We start from the raw sequence: 17,564 nt of genomic DNA, 5'->3' as shown, positions 1-17,564 counted from the left end.
TTCACAGTGCGACAGCGCTGAAAGCTGAAAATTGGCAAGGGCAGGAAGGGGGTGAAATTGTTCATTAGTGAAATTGTCAATTGGTTTAAAAGTTATAGCGTCTACAAATGGCGGTTTATACTGTATACTGGAAATTTTATTTATTTATTTGTTTGTTTATTTATTTCATACTAGTAATGGCGGCGATAAGATAGTGAGTAAAATAGGTACTTGAAATATTAACAAGCCAGCCAATTCAGAGCTCATAGACTGCAATGAAAACAGAGTAGTGTAAATAAAAATTAAAAATAAAATATAAACAGTATAAAATATATTTTAGTCCATAACAAGATCCGCATCAAAGAGTGGGACAGTTGGATCACTATGGAGTGGAACACAAACAATTCCGGCAGCACCTCACCAAGGATATGTCGAATCCCTCATGTACAAAACAAAGAGGGCACCAGGTGAATGTGTGATCAAAACAGCAATACTTTAATGTAGCAAACTTACATCGAAGCAACCTGTGAACAGCTCAAATGATCAAGATGGCGTGCAGGTGCACTGCTTTGCAGAGAGATAGAAAGCAGCATGTCCCTGCTGATAGGAGAGAGACCTGTGTAGTTTACACACAGATGTTTCCCGTCAGCTTCTCCGCCTATCACCAAGTCCCAGCCATGAATCGCTGGCCGGGACCCGGTGATTGACATGTCTGGGAACCAATGACAGTGCTGGTAGGGCATCATGCACGCACGCACCCCCTACCTGGAACTGTAAAATCACATATTTATATGTGATTTTGCACAGCGTGGCTGCCCTGTAGCAGTATATTTGCTATAGGGTGGTCTGTAAATGGTTAAAGATTAATATAGAGTTTGAAACACATCCATGAAACTTATGATTTATGGAGGTTTTTATAACATTATTTTTTGGTTGAGCAGGATCTATTTCCTTATTGTATTGTTTAATGAGATTTCTAGGTAGGCTACAGTTGTAACTTGCATTTCTTGTGCAGACAGTTGAGCAGAGATTGTGGGGTTAATTTACTAAAGGCAAATAGACTGTGTACATTGCAAGTTGCACTCATTTTCCCCAGAGCTTAGTGAATGCTGTGAAACTTCACTTCATAAAGAACACTCAATCAGTTGCAAGGAAAAATAAATGCATGTAACTGGATGATGGAAGTCAGCAGAGCTTTATGACATTTACTAAGCTCTGGGGGAAATGAACGCAAATGCACTTGCAAAGTGCACAGTCTACTTGCCTTTAGTAAGTCAAACCCTTTCTTGGTTATAATTTAATAATTATTGGTGAATTTCTATATACAAGAATCTAAATGCAAGAACTTCCTGCACTAGGAATGGGGCCCTATTCACCAAGCTGCTGACACAAAACTCCTTACCAATCAAAGTAAATAAATATATATATAAAGTGCAGCGCTATCTCTAAATATACTAAATACATATAAATATAAAGTGCAAACTGACTATTAAAGTGCTCCAAATATTGCCACAAGGTACTATTTGCACAATAATTTAGTACCTTGTGTCAATATTTGGAGCACTTTAATAGTCAGTTTGCACTTTATATTTATATGTATTTAGTATATTTAGAGATAGCGCTGCACTTTATATATATATATTTCTATATACAAGATCTAATCTAGCCTCAACATTGCAAGTGGCTACAAATATTTATATACAGTGTATTTATAAATGTTTAAACACAGTAGAGTTAAAATCACTCTGCATATCCTTTGACGGTTTTTCTTTGTAATTTAATCTACAAAGAGAGAATGTTCAGCATTCTAAACCTAAAATGTTTTTGATAATACATATTCCAGGTTAGTGTCAGTTTGTTCTGACTGCAGATGTGTATGGGGTTATTCTCAGAAAAAAAGGTAAAAACCACCAGGACTATGAGAATGGAAAAATGAAACCTTAATCATATAACCACTTCCTCTCATACTAGCCTGCATATTCAGTCAGCAGCATCATTTTAACTGTTTAGCTTAATCAACCTTCCATCATTTGTGGCTGCTTTGACTATTGTTTCTTTATGTTTATCATCACCAAACTTCAGAGGCAATCTAGCTATATCTTATCTATAGGTTGTAGCATGAAAGTGAAAATATAGCGGACATGTTTCATCAGAGCAGCCATCAGGCCATTAGAAATCTTGGGGCCCCTTACACAGCTTTAGGCTTGCCCAAACCCCCCCCCATGCCTGACCACCGACATGCTCCAAGGCCAACCCACTGGCCATCCCACCACCAGTCCCAGCTCATGTCCTCCTCCTCCAGTTCCATCCTCCCCATCCCATGTCCTTATCCTTCTCCATCCCATGTCCTCCTCTACCTCTTCCAGTCCCATCTCCTCCATCCCATGTCCTCCTCTTCCTCCTCCAGTCCCATTTACTCCATCCCATGTCCTTCTCTTCCTCCTCCAGTCCCATCCAATCTATCCTATATCCTCTTCTAGTTCCATCTCCTCCATCCCATGTCCTCCTCTTCCTCCTCTAGTTCCATCTCCTCCATCCCATGTCCTCCTCTTCCTCCTCCAGTCCCATCTCCTCCATCCCATGTCCTCCTCTTCCTCCTCCAGTCCCATCTACTTCATCCCATATCCTCTTCTAGTCCCATCTCCTCCATCCCATGTCCTCCTCTTCCTCCTCCAGTCCCATTTCCTCCATCCCATGTCCTCCTCTTCCTCCTCCAGTCCCATCCAATCTATCCTATATCCTCTTCTAGTTCCATCTCCTCCATCCCATGTCCTCCTCTTCCTCTTCTAGTTCCATTTCCTCCATCCCATGTCCTCCTCTAGTTCCATCTCCTCCATCCCATGTCCTCCTCTTCCTCCTCCAGTCTCATCTCCTCCATCCCATGTCCTCCTCTTCCTCCTCCAGTCCCATCCACTCCATCCCATATCCTCTTCTAGTCCCATCTCCTCCATCCCATGTCCTCCTCTTCCTCCTCCAGTCCCATCTCCTCCATCCCATGTCCTCCTCTTCCTCCTCCAGTCCCATCTCCTCCATCCCATGTCCTCCTCTTCCTCCTCCAGTCCCATCTCCTCCATTCCATGTCCTCCTCTTGCAGGAGGATAATTCTGCACATATATAATGAACAGACACAATCAGCAGTGTATGAACACAGCATCATATCCCATGATTATACTATAGATATTCAGAAACCCATAATTTTAAAGTGAAACTAACTCCACATTTTTATTTTAGTTTTGAATGGAGCAGTCAAGGGTTAGAACCCCCCTCCCCCTTCTGGTAACAACTCCATTTTTTTCCTTTCGGTTACTAGGACAAATAGCTCCTTGTCCCAGTGAACCTATATGGAAAATCCAAAATGTTGGGTTGTCACCAAAACAGGAAAAGCCAGGAAACCTTCCAATGGGGGCATCGGTTCTGGTGACAACTGCCTCTGAAGGCAATTTCCCTCTCACTTCCTGTTTTGTCTATGGGACCTCACAATGGGACACAAATGGGGGAAAAAAACAATGGGGGGTCTAACTCTTCCATAATTTAGCCAAAACGTAAAAAAAAAGCTCTGGCGTTATATATGCTTTATTTTTTTACATAACTAGAAAATCTAACAGGGTTATATCATTGCAGGAGATTTTTCCTACTTCCTGTCTTGGTGTCCTCAGGACAGGAAGTTGGAGAATCTCCCTGTGGGGACATAGCTTGCATTTGTTGCCTTATAATGTCCATATTATGTTTAATATATAAGGAAACAGTTGCTGGCAATGGCCCCACAGGGAGATTCCCCCACTTCCTGTCCTGGTGACACTGAGACAGGAAGTGAGGGAAAACTCAGCAGGAACATAGCTTGCAATTGTTTCCTTATGTGTGTATGTGGAACATTTTCTAGGAAAACCAGCAGAGCCCCATACACTACTATAAATAAGGCTGTATCTCGTCTTCTATTGTGTGGAAAGCTGGCATTTTATTTCTGATACCAGAACAGAAGTATTGCTGTATTCATCAAGAGAGGAGGGGGGGATACAGTACAAGAGGTGCCAACATCCCTGGAAATATGGGAAAGAAGTGGGAGAGATCTACTAAGTAGAAGGCCCCTCCCCCTTCTTTACTGTATTCATCATTCTCAATTTCTCACCACGTAGAATCAGACTAGAGAGGAGGGTGCCTGCAGAGTGTTCAGCTTGCTGTCATGGGCTGCCTCTTGGTGGGTGGGACTTGAGCAGGAGGAGGGTGATGTCAGATCACTCCACCTCTTCTGCTCCTCCCTGCCAAAGCTACACTAGGACATGGCAACGCCAATCAGAAGAAATTTTGGCCATGCCGCCACCTCCTGGATTGAGGTACCGCCTCCTCAGCACCCCCACCGATGCCACTGCCTGCCCTCTCCTCTGCTGTTATGGCGGTAAGCAGGTAGGGTTCAGAGTGCGCCGCCAGGAAAGCAATGTTGTCATTTGTAGACACAGGAACCAGACTCCTGCATTTACAAGAGGCAACAGTGAGTGACAAGCCTGGGGCCAGAGGTGGTCCTGTCTCCAGGGCCCTCAGGATGCCCGGGCCCCTTAAATGTGTATGATAGCGGCCCTGCCTTTCATGGCTCACTGGAGCAAATAGCAACAATAATGGGATCGCAGGTTGTGCCACAGCATGAAATACTTTTATATTCAGATTAGATGGCCACAATTCTCCATCTGCACCGCCAAACCATTAATCTACTATTGCTATATTGTTGATATTCTGGTTTTCTGGAGTGTGAGTATAAAAGAGAAGGACTATCTTGAAGCAGATTCAAAATTTGTAAGGAGGAAAGTTTTTTGTTTTTTTTTTCAATTGCAGACATACTACCAAGGGAATTCGAACTAGACCTAATGACATGTTTCTGGATTAGTTGCCCTAAAGTAGAACTACATTGCAGCATCTGAACACCACAAACCAAAAAACACTATTTAATCCATTTTAACTATTCAAACGTACCAATCCATCCATGTCTCCATGCTTTATTTTGCTGAGAAATCACTTTGAAAAACACCCCCCAGCATTTCTGGCCCTGGCCATCTTGAGTAAGGGCAGATGGTTCCTGTAGTATTTATTTCTTGGACTCCATCTGCCCTTAGCTGAGGCATACAGGCAAGAGGGTGTGCTTAGCTGAGAAACCCCCTCCTCCTCTCCTGAAAACTCCTGGGATGTATGACATAATTTGCCTAGGCTTGGAAACCAGGATATATCTGAATTAATGTAGAAAAAAAGGTTAAAACAGGTAAATATGATATACTTTCCTATCTAATTACTAATACTAACAGTATAAGGATTAAAAATAGTCAATGTTGAGAGAGTGCAGTTCTTTAAGATCTGCCAGACACTAATTCAGGCAAGCATTTGCACTGATTTGCAAATTTGTGGCAAATTCAGATAGTTCTTACTACTGCCACTTTTAGAGCCTGTCACTATGGCAGCAACACTCCTAGATTGTAAGCTCCAAGGAGCAGGGCCCTCCTTTCCCTCTTGTACTGAACTGTGATGTTGCTGTATTGTCTCCCATTATATTGTAAAGCGCTGAGCAAACTGTTGGTACTATATAAATCCTGTATAATAATAATAACAGTTTGTTGAAGAATTCCTGCCAGTTCATTGATTAACCACTAGCCTACAGGGCACTTATACCTCCTTCCTGCCCAGGCCAATTTCCAGCTTTCAGCGCTGTCACACTTTGAATGACAATTGCGCGGTCATGCGACACTGTACCCATATGAAATTTTTATCATTTTTTGTGACAGAGCTTTATTTTGGTGGTATTTAATCACCTCTGGGTTTTTTATTTTTTCTTAAACAAACCAAAAACCACAGAACATTTTTTTAAAAAAATAAGTTTCCTAGTTTTTGTTATAACATTTTGTAAATAAGTGATTTTTCTCCTTCACTGATATGCGCTAATGAGGCTGCAGTGATGGGCACTGATAGGCTGCACTGATGGACACTGATAGGTGGCACTGATGGGCACTGATGAGGAGGCACTGGTAGGTGGCACTGATGGGCATTGACAGGCATCACTGATGGGCACTGAAAGGCAGCACTGATACATGGCACTGATATATGGCACTGATAGGCAGCACTGATAGGTGGCACTGATAGGCATTGATAAGTGGCACTGACTGGCACTGATTGGTGACACTGAAAGGCAGCTCAGATAGGCACTGATATGTGGTATTGATGTGCACTGGTAGGCACTGATATGTGGCATTGATGTGGCACTGATGGGCACTGGCACGTGGCATTGATGAGCACTGACAGCTGGCACTGATGGACACTGACAGGTGGCGCTGCTGGGGCTACACTGATCATCAGGGCACACTGATCATCAGAGCCCTGATGATCAGTGTACATGTCCCCTCCAAGGAATGCCGATTGCCGGCTCTCCTCTCCTCTCGAGCTGTCAGCGTGACAGCTCGAGAGGAGAGAAATGCAGATATCGGCATTTCCCTGTTTACATGTGATCAGCTGTGATTGGACACAGCTGAGCACATGACCGAGCTGACATCTTCGGCTCTTTCCGTGATCGGCGATCCGCTGTGTCCGAGGGACACAGTGCACCGCCGATCGCCGAGCTGCACGCTCCCTGAGCCGTGCATGTGCAGTGAGAATGGGAGGACATCATATGACGTCCTCCCAGAATGAGAGAACCACCTTGCGTCCGTCATATTACTATGTGGCAGGCGGGAGGTGGTTAAGAAACTGATGGTAATTAAGACCAGCTCTAAGCCAGTATCCAGAGGTACACTAATACTCAGAGTGGGACATGAATGTGCTGGGAAGCTGTATTCAATGTAACTAAAGTGAATTTATAATATATGTGTGTGTGTGTATGTGTATATGTAGTGTGTGTGTGTATATATATATATATATATATATATATATTTATGTGTAAAGCGCTGTGTAAATTGACAGTGCTATATAAGTACCTGTAATAAATAATAATTTTAAAAAAACAGCCTCCTGCACTGTACTGTATCGTTGGCCCCATTTAGCTGTCGGCCAGGAGATAGGCAGGTAAGACGTTTTAATGCAGAAGGGACAAAGCATGTCTCTTTTGCATTAAAGATCTTGCCTGTTCCCCAATTTTTAAATCCCAGCCTAAGTTCTACTTTAAACAAAAGGACCTGGGGATACCGGCAATGGCATTACCCAATATGGCAATGCCCATATTTGGAAAATGAAATGCCACTGAGAGACTAGTTCCCCAAAAGATCTGTTTTATTTTTTGAGTGATAACACATGGCAGTCGGCAGATTTGAAAGTTGCTATTTGACTGAAAATCAGCTATTGATCCACCCACTGCTGTGTGCTGTCAATCAAAAGTAAAGAGGATCTAGTCTCTCAGGGTCAGGAATGCACAGTGCCCCTGCTAGTCTCATTTAAGCATCCTGGTTTTGGTTGTGATACATTCTCCCTGTCTGTCTGTCCACCTGCAAAGTCATTGATGTGGCCAGTCTCTGGCTGGAGACCAATCCTGATTTAAGCCAGCAAGCCTGCAGTCTCATGCCTGTGATATAAGTTTTAACACATCCTCCAAGCTCCCTGTTGTCTGCCCTGTCTGCTAATTTTGATTCCCTCCTTAATTACCTCAAATTGGATATCGACTACTCTCTGACCTCTGTCTGCCTTTTGACTATGGATTTGACCCTGACTATTCTGAACTCTGTCAGCCTTGTACCTAGGCTCTTATTGAACCACTCTGCCTGTCTGTCAACCCCAAGTACCTGTTTGCAGTGCTCAGCTTGCGTCTGCCCGTGTGTGGTAGCCAATGAGATAGCATTGTGTATAAGTCCTGGGAGCAACCGAGTACCAGCAGGTCTGCTTGCCTTAAGGGAAAGGGGGCTGCTATAGGTGAAGAACACAGAAGCCAGCTATAGGGTCTGACCACCTGTGTTAGGGGTAAGCGTGACGCTGAGTTCCCAATCAGGCTTCATCCAGCCCTAGAACAATACTCTTCAGTCGTGCGTCAGTGTGGCAGGTGCAGTAATCGGTAACAGAGGGAGTGCACTGGGAGTAAAGTGTCCGGTATGGATACTTTGACCTTGGTGCAGGCACCAAAAGATTTATATACAGTACCTGTATATGACAGGTACATAAATTGGGCACAAGCACAATCAATTTCGATCATGACGTAATGTAATTCTCCCATCTCTCCAATTTAGTCAATCAGAGGAAACCTTGTATTCATTCATACATCACCAGCAGGGAAGGAACTGTCATTTAGAAACAATCTTTTTTTGATAAAGGTGACTTTTGCTGGAGTGTATCCTACAGGTACACCACTTCACATGCAGGTTTAAGGCATCCCCAAAAAATGTTATTTAAAGGAATTGTTTTTTAATGTTTGCATGTACACGTCCTTCAAGCTACCCATGCCCTTTTTGACATGCAGCTTGAAAACTGACTTTAAAAAAAAGAATTACAAGACTCCCATAGACTGTCACTTAAGTACTGGCAATGTTAAATGTGTTACTCTAGGGACTCTGGTGTCTCCAGTGGTCCCAGTATCTCTAGTGGCTGCCATGATCTGGTGTCACCCAGTAACTACAGATCATTGTATGTCACCTACAGTAGTGAATTCACTGCTCCCTGTTAGTGATGATTTCCTTTTGACCAGGAACAGTGTTTTTTTTTTAAATACTTCAAGTGGGATATTAAAAATGCCCAATTCCTTTAAATAACATGCCTGGGGGTACCTTAATCCTGCCTGTGATTACGTGATTGTTAATGGATTTACAACAAGGGACATTTTGTGGGATTTTTACTCTTTTAAAAAAGGACTTGTCAAACATGTTGGTTTCTTTATTTCTAGGTTACAACTTTTTTCTGTGAATGAGTAGCGGTACTATATACCCCATACTCAATCACATTGGGGGGTTGTATCTAGCTGCCCCCTTATTGTTAAAGGGGTCATCCAGATTCTGATAAGCCCCCTGCCTGCAGACCATTACAACCACCAAGCAGGGTTGTGGGCAAGAGGCCCTTGTCCTCATCAATATGGGGGCAAGGTATTTTACCAGGGGGCTCCATGTGAACTTGTGATCGCATTGAACCTTAAGCTCATCCCTACTCCCTGTGACTCAACATCCTATCTTACACAGGGACCTTGGACATAGTTACATAGTTGGTAAAATGTAATAAAGACACTGCTCCATACAGTTCAACCTGAACAACTCTTAAAGAGTCGAGGACCAGGAAGCTAGGCAAGTCCAGCAGATTTGGCAACTACACACCTTTTTGACACAACAGTTCTCTCCTGCTTCTGCAAAAGAAAATTTAACTCCACTCTTCTCCAGTGCAGCCATGTGCATTGCCCATGAATTTTAAATTTCACTTGCTACATCCTCAATGCTTTTGGGGGATGTCAAGGGCTGCCATAGCTTCCGGAACTAGTGTAATAAATTCTTCAAGCATGAGCCACAGAAATTCCCTACAGACCATGCTAATTAGGCACATTTGATTTTTCTGCTCGCTGTGGAATCCTTGCTATCTACATCTGCAATCTAGGAAAAAGGAGATCCTGTAACCCAAAACACTGCTGCATTTTTCTTCCTCTTGCATACAATATTTGAAGAGTCAGCTCAAGTTTCCTTCCACACCTCTCCTAAGGTTTGCTCACAAAAAAACCAAAAGGGCTAAGTGATGCTTTGCTCGCTGTTCAGGCAAGATGTCACCATATCTGCAGGCTGCAGACAAGTCCCCTGCGTGTCCAGCATCTGCTCAAGCTTTCAGAGTACATCCTGCTTCCAGACAGATACAACTGTGCACTCCAGCATCCTCTACATGTCTGTGCCCCAAGAGATTGTGACCCACATTACTTCATAGATCTTGCCTTAATAGGACCTTGCAGTCCTGTCCTCCAAATGTCTTTCTCACACTTGTGCACTCCTGTTACCCCAGTGTAACCCGTGCCCCCGCATTTCATGTATATCCAGAGACCTCTGTGTTTCCAGCGACCCCTGTAACCCCAGTGACCTCATTTTCTCCAGCTACAAATGTGTCTTCAAGCAACCTCTGTGTCTCCAGCAACCTTTGGGGGAGATTTACTAAAAATTATGCACACAGAATCTAGCACAGCTGTGTATAGTAACCAATCAGCTTCTAACTTCAGCTTGTTCAATTAAGCTTTAACAATAAAACCTGGAAGCTGATTGGTTACTACGCGGAACTGCACCAGATTCTGTGTGCACCAGCTTTAGTAAATCTCCCCCTTTGTGTCTACAATAGACCTCTCCAGTTGTTTATTGTAATAGATGAAGAGCAGCCTCATTGTTGCAGCGATTCTCTGCCCTCCAAGTCTTGTTGAGAGGATGCTGCTTCCAGCCACAAAGAGCCAGTTGCCATCATGACATTCTAAGCCAGTGTCGCAAATGCTGCTATCTCGAACCGTTAGATGCAGAGCTTTTGTAATAAAAGCAGATGTTAGTGTTTCAGCAAAATTCTAATAACCACAGTTATTTACTGTAATAGATGACAGCACTAAAAGCTAGGAGATGCAGTGGCCTCTGGTCTTGGAGTTGCTTGTTGCCTGAATTGTGCTTACAACTTCACAGAATTGGATCACATTATGACATGCTAAGCCGGTGCCACAAATACTGTTAATCAAAGCTGAAGATGCAGAACCTTTGTAATAATGACAGATGCTAGCATTGCAGCAACGTTCTAGTAACCATGGTTAGTATAATTGATGAGAGAACTATGAGCTAGGCTAAAATTAACACGTATATGGCTCATCTCTAATGTAAAAAAAATAATAATAATAACAAAAGGGTATTCTGTGACTAGAAGAGAAACGGGGAGCGGTAGATGAGGATAAGGTGGAATGCAAGTGGCCTACTATTCTTCATCATATGTACTGTATCTAAGCCAGAATTGTAAGTCTCAGCACTGAAAGTTAGGTGCTTACTATACTGTCAAGAATAAATTAACCCAACAGTTTTAACTAATACAGTAGCCATCCACACATTGAAAACAGAGCATTATAGTTGACTTATTGACTTATTGGTAAATAGCAAATGTGCAAAAATTATTTTTTCCAGAAGTTCAGCTTTAATACATGTGATTTTTCAGTTATACTGTATATAATACTGTATACCAGCCTTTCTTAACCTTTTCAACGTAGAGGGACCCTTGACATAACTTTCCGGTCTCGGAACCCCTGCTAAAATGACTTTATCTACAATTCATGACACATTAGTGTGATAGTCAGAGGTAAGAATGCTCCTTACACTTGTTGTCATTGGGAAGAATTACCCCCTTACAGATAGCTAAAAAGATCAGTGGTGTCAGTGGGAACTTACCTGAGAGGCAAAAATTGGTCATTGCTCAAGGAACCCTAGAGTTCCACAGAACCTTGTTTAGAAACCGTGCTGTATACTGTATGTATGAATCTAAACCAGGTGAAAAGAACAGCATGTGTTGCTTTTTTTTCTTTTTTTACAACAGAATGAAATTAAAAGCTAAGCCATAACAGTTAAAGGAAATGATTTGTGAAAATTAAATCTTTTTCCAAGTGTAAAAAGTTAATTTGTTGCTTCTACATACCTGTAATTGAGAGTGAAAGTAGCATTTTGTGACTCTGTCCCAGGTTTCCAGCTGCAATAGCAGAAATTATTTTTTAAGGTATAATTCTGGTAACATATAAGATCAGTGGGGGCCTTCTTGGCTTGATCTGTAAAATATGAAGAATAAATCTAATAAATTACCTGCTTACTGACCACATGTCTTATAACCCCATATTGACCACATCTACTGTATATATTGGTAAGCATGCACACTTTTCACACATAACAGCCGTTAGGAAGTTTTTGGCATACAAAAAGTTTTTATTGCGCAGTATGGATTCGTTGTGAAGTACACATAGTGAAAATTGTACTTTGGTCTGCATTATGTAAAATTATGCCAACTCGTGTCTTTCATACATGTTGGCACAGCACTTCCTGTACTTCTATGTTCCTGCTGCACAAGAATGTCAGCAACAGGGAGATGCTGTCAGGTGATGGATGCAGACAAAATTCCAACACCCATCTGTACTTAGCCTAGTATGTCAGGATATAGATCTACCTGTACAAAACACAAGCAAAAATATGGTGCAAACATCTAGCGCATTATGCCAAACACTTCATTAGAGGATATAAAACAATTATTACACTCACATGTCTAATGAGATATAGGCATGTCAATGCATAAAGCACACAACGAGAGAGTCCACTCTCCACTTCCAACTGGAGACAAAAAGACAAAAACAGCTGATGCGTTTCGGGGAACCGCTCCCTCTTCTTAGAGCTATGGCTAGTGTCCCCAAGACCTCAACCTCCTTATGTAGATAACAACAATTAGTTTGGCTACCCCCTACCATTAGGAATAGGGGGAATTTTTCTAAGTGTTGGATTTCCCCTGATATGAGGAGGACTACACCGCTGCTACTTTCCAGGCTGGGTTGCAACTATATAATGTGACATTTGGTTTGTGCGATGGATGCCTCTGCTGGTTGCTGAGCACTGGAGTGTCAAGTTTTATTGTTCCTTTGATAGATCTACCTGTGTTAAACTTTACATAGCATCCAATATATTTTTTCATGTTATATGCATTTAAAGATATTAACCTCTCAGATCACAATACTTCGCTTGACAATGCCTTCATCTTCCTTTTTCCCAGAAGCTTTGTATCATTTTTGTTTGGACGCTAATCAGGCTTATCATCTATTTCACGAACAAAGATGCTGGCCCAGAGATTATGCACTAGTGTAAATTCTGGCACTTGCACAGAAAATTTTATGCTCCTGGCTATGAGTACAGATGCCTTACATGGCTTTGAGTGAGGAGTACTGCAAGAAGATAGATGACAACTACTACTAACTGGTTGTTGTTAGTTGTCTTCATAAAATATCAGGTCTTCTATATAGGTCTTCTATATGTGCTCCAGGTTTGACAAAGCTGAATTGAGTACATTTTGTGCACTTCAACAACAGCTGGTTGTGAGTGCATACTGTTGCTCTAGTTTTAACCAAGTTTCTTACCTAGAAGCCTAGGTTCTCCTTCTGAATGAACAATATCTAACGCTAGAAAGTATTAACAAGTTAGAGAAGAGCGTTTTGTTTATCGAGAAGGTATTTGTTGGGGTCAGCAAACAGAAGGATAAAGAAGGGCAAGTCAAAGATCCAAAGATGGGTAGCTGAGCTACAGTAAGAAGAGTGGTTAGGAGGAGCGTATAGAAGCCTCGTCCTGAAATTACGCAACCTCATGAATATGTCCATTTTGCTGATATTGGAGATGTTAGCTCAGAAACTGCAGTGCTACAGCCAGATATGTGCTTTTGGAAGGTTTAGGTTCTTGGAGAACTGTGTTGACTTATTTGGCTGCAGATTCAGTGCTAGAGTAATGTAAGACTTTTTCCAATTTGCATGCAAATTAGTACTACTACCTTTACTTTACATTATGTATTAGTAAATGGTTAAGTAAGAATAGCTTTTTTCATTTTCTGGTTTCTTATAGGTGGATTTATCAAAGTACAATCATTTAAAGTGCATATACCGTATGGCCAAAATCATATGTTTTTGGTTTTGAGTTTCGGATAGAGTAGGGTAAACTTTAAACCCCTGTTAGGTTTTTTTGTCTTTTGTGTAGCATTAGGAAAACATTTCTTCACTTCCTGTCTCAAAGAGGCAACAGAAAGTTAGAGAAAATCTCCCAAAATGAGAGGAATTCCCCACTTAGTTGTCTATGGTACAAATGTCCTCATTGGAATATTTTTCCTTATTCCATGCTGTGAGAAAAATTCCAAACCTTTATATATTCCCTCACTTTCTTTCTTGGTGACAATGGTGATCAGTATAAACAGAATAGTGAACTTCCCCAAGTGGGGAAACAGAACAAAATAAAAACTTGACAATGGATCTAACCCTTTTCTAATCAAAAATGAAAAATCTGATTGTGCAGTAGTACTATATGCAGGGGCGTCCCTAGGGTTGGTTTCACCCAGTGCGATAACACTTGGTGACACCCCCTACGATGATACCCGCAGAATGGATTGGATCTGCGGATTGAGCATAATGGATCCAACTCCGATCCATTATGCTCAATCAGCAGATCCGATCCAACCTGCGGGGGTCGTTGGCTTGCTTTACAACTTACCTTTTCGTGGAGCGGGTCCAGTGTCACCCCGTATAGGTTGCATGCTGACGATCCGATCTGCGGATTTAGCATAATGGATCAGAGTCCGATCCATTAGGCTCCCCATTTCGCAGATCCGATCCATCCTGCGGGGATCGTCAGCATGCAACCTATACGGGGTGACACCGGACCTGCTCCACGAAAAGGTAAGTTGTAAAGCAAGCTGACAATCCCCGCAGGATGGATCGGATCTGCAGATTGGGGAGCATAATGGATTGGAGTCTGATCCATTATGCTCAATACGCAGATCTGATCCATCCTGCCGTTGCTTTACAACTTACCTTTTCATGGAGCAGGTCCGGTATCACCTCGTGCGGTAGATGTCACCCGGTGCGGCGCGCACCACCTGCACCTGCCTAGGGACACCCCTGACTATATGTGAAACAGATAACCTGTATCTATTGGCAATTTTGTGATGTTATAGATAGGGTGATAAAATGCTAAAACCCAATAAGTTTGTATAGCTGTTCATGTCCCCATCAGGGAGATTTACTTTTTCTTTGTGCCTCTGCAACTATTGTAACCAGGACACAAAGGGATGGAAAATTTTAAATATTTACATTGCCTCTGATAAATTGCTAATAGGGGATTTCCCTTTAACCTCCTGTTTGAGGAATCCTAAATTAAGGAAACTTTTCCACATAGGACAAAAACAGTAAAAAAAAAAACCCTGCAGGTATTTTAAACCCCCCACTACTCAAAAAGTAAAAAAAAAGTTTTGGTTTTAGATATACTTTATCTGATGGTTTACCACTGTAACAGTTGTGCCTTTTATTTAAAATGTTTCTTTCGAAAACATTACATTCAGTGGTTTAGAATACCGTTCTAAGCTATAACACCTTAATTTTAGAAACCAAGATATACATATACTATAGTCATTATAACAACTTTATTCTGATGAAAAGAAATGTCATTAGAAGTTCTTATTTTGCTTTCATTTTCTTATTAAGTTGATGAGTTTACACTTTCCTAATGTGAGTGGTAATACACATATCAATTAAATATACTCATTTTTAAAGTTTGGTTTTTTAGAGCAGGCATAAATAAAAGTATACTCTGGCAAAAAATCATGCAAAGCTTTAATACTTAAAGTTAACTCTTCCATTCTCTGAGCATTATGGTACCCTTAGAACCCTTTCTATCAATATAATTGAAATAACATCTTGCATCCATGAAACGTATTTTTATATTCAAGTGTCAACTGTTCGTCAGATATCAGTTTCTAAGCCCTCATTGCCACGTTTAACTACTCTCCGTACTCTTTAATGTATGCAAAGAGCAGTGACAAATGTCTGCCCCTGGAAAAGCTAAGATGTCCTTGACGTGAAGACAATGATCAATGGTCTGAGCAGTTCATATTTGGCAGTAGGTTTTGTAAAGTGAAGGTTTGCTTCAAAACCAGTATTTAACCTGAACAAACAGTAAGTGCCTTAAGACGGTAAAAAAACCCAAAAACAAGCATTTGTTATAATCCAGCATACCTATTCTTAGATGTGATGGCTGCAGTAGTTAGTAGTATAATGGTCATTCTTGTGCAGCTAATGTTAATTTTCATGCACCTAATGTTTGTGCACGTTTCAGCATACAGATGAGCTTGGGCCAGTAACGAACATGCACTGATATGTCAGCACATCTGTGTACGCCAGCGTGCATGTCCATACACCCAATCCTGGAAATGGCTGCAAGCTGCCTAATAAAGGAGGCCCTGGTGCTAATCACTGGGTGTTCTTCAGCTTCCCCGTGACCTGTGTTCTTGTGCTCCTGCTTTTACTGACTGACCTACCTTGCTGACCTGACTTGCTCCTTACCTTGCTCTGTGGATTCTGGATACCAACCTCAGCTTGCCTCTGACTACACTCTGCCTACTTCCCTGGTACTGACCTCAGTTTGCTACTGGACCTCCCTTGGCCTAATTCCCTGGTTCTGAACTTGGCCTGCTACTTGACTGCACTTACCATGTATGACCCTGACTCACCGTGACTACATCTCTGTCCCTGGCAGTCACCTGCTACCAAGCCTATGGCACCCATACTTCTTTGAGCATTGTACCTCTGTGACTACATTCAGGGTGTTCTTGGACTGGAGTCACAAGGGAAGCCGTCTTGTCAGCTCAGCCTCCAACCAAGGTGTATGACACTTCTGTTCCTTTATTTTCATCTGGTGATTTAGCCAGTAAGTCTGTAGTTTTCCAGCAGAACAATTGTCCTGAAGATGTAGCAATTCAAGGGTTGAGACCAATGAAAGGGGTGTTTAAAATGATCAGCTTTTACTTATGTAAAACTTTTATTCCATAAGGAAAAAACTGTTGCTAAAGCTGCATAAAAATTGTTAATTGGAGCTTTGAGTCAATTTGTTAGTGTATCTAAATCTGCTACTGTATCTAACACTGCCCTCCCCCCAGACTGAAAATGCTGCTGTCCAAAGGTGCCCCCTGTGTCCCTTCATCCAGAGTGGAAGCGCTCTAATACAGGACGTGTATTACTGGCCAGAAATGATTGGTAAGGTACAATATAATTCATTGTTGGTTTGGGGTTTAATACTGCTTTAAAACATTTTAGTATCCCTCTGTCAAGAAGGAAGGTTTCTTTAGAAATGTATCTCAGTAAGAGGGCAATATTATAGTTTCTTAAAACAGCAAAACAAATGACCTCTTACCTGTAGGTACCTTCACTATTGGATCAGAAGGCAAATAGAGACAGACACTTATATGAAATATTTTCATTGTATTTTAATTATAGAAAGTGGACTGATTACCCATGTTCTGGGCAAAGTTACCAACTACAGCCTCTATAGTTTGCTTAAAGTGAACAAGTTTCTGTTATAAGTTGAAGGGAAGTGAGTGGGTTTCAAGCTACCTGAAAACACTTTAAAAGCTATGTTGTGGTAGGGGCCAAAAGCATTAATAAAGAACAGAGGAAAACATATAAAAAGAAAGGTTTGCTGACTGTAACATGTGTAATGTTAGAATTTTTACATTTACAGGTTAAACATAATCAGGTCATAATGATCTTCTCATTAGACAAGGTTTAGGTTGACTTGTTGCAGTCTGACTTACCTGCCTGTGGATCAGTGTTGACAAAAATGACGAGCTGAGTCCAAAGTAGTAGATTCATCCTAACATTGTCTCTGGATCCAAAAAGAGTCAATGGCAACATCATGCCCTTCACCATTTCAAAACAAACTTAAGAATGAAATGGTTTCAAATGTAGTAAAGACTTTTCAATGAAAAAAAAAATCCTTTTCGCAGAGGGGAAAACCAAACTAATACTGAGAACAAAAGATCATCAAATTAAAGCAAGAGTGTTTCTCATAAACTGAGTATGAGAAAATATCGTAACACATTGTAGGTCACCAAGTGCTGCTGCACTCAAAGCAGTACACAGCTGTGGTCTGCAA

At 41.6% G+C, this 17,564-nt stretch overlaps 1 protein-coding gene across 1 annotated transcript in view; it reads right to left on the bottom strand.

Moving 5' to 3' along the window:
- Positions 1 to 17,338, bottom strand: part of IL12RB1 (interleukin 12 receptor subunit beta 1) — a 163,516-nt gene extending 146,178 nt beyond the window's left edge. Inside the window, exons 1-2 of the mRNA XM_089670055.1 lie at positions 17,224 to 17,338; positions 11,542 to 11,668 (exon numbers count right to left, since the gene is read on the bottom strand). Of these exons, the coding sequence (XP_089526181.1) occupies positions 11,542 to 11,668; positions 17,224 to 17,338 (242 nt within the window). The remainder of the gene's footprint in view (positions 1 to 11,541; positions 11,669 to 17,223) is intronic.
- Positions 17,339 to 17,564: the final 226 nt, after the last annotated feature.

Source organism: Staurois parvus, unplaced genomic scaffold (genome assembly GCF_062004578.1).
Source record: "Staurois parvus isolate SC_StPar_1 unplaced genomic scaffold, SC_StPar_1.0 ptg000086l, whole genome shotgun sequence".
Lineage (NCBI taxonomy): Eukaryota > Metazoa > Chordata > Amphibia > Anura > Ranidae > Staurois > Staurois parvus.
This window is presented reverse-complemented; position numbering and strand designations above follow the sequence as displayed.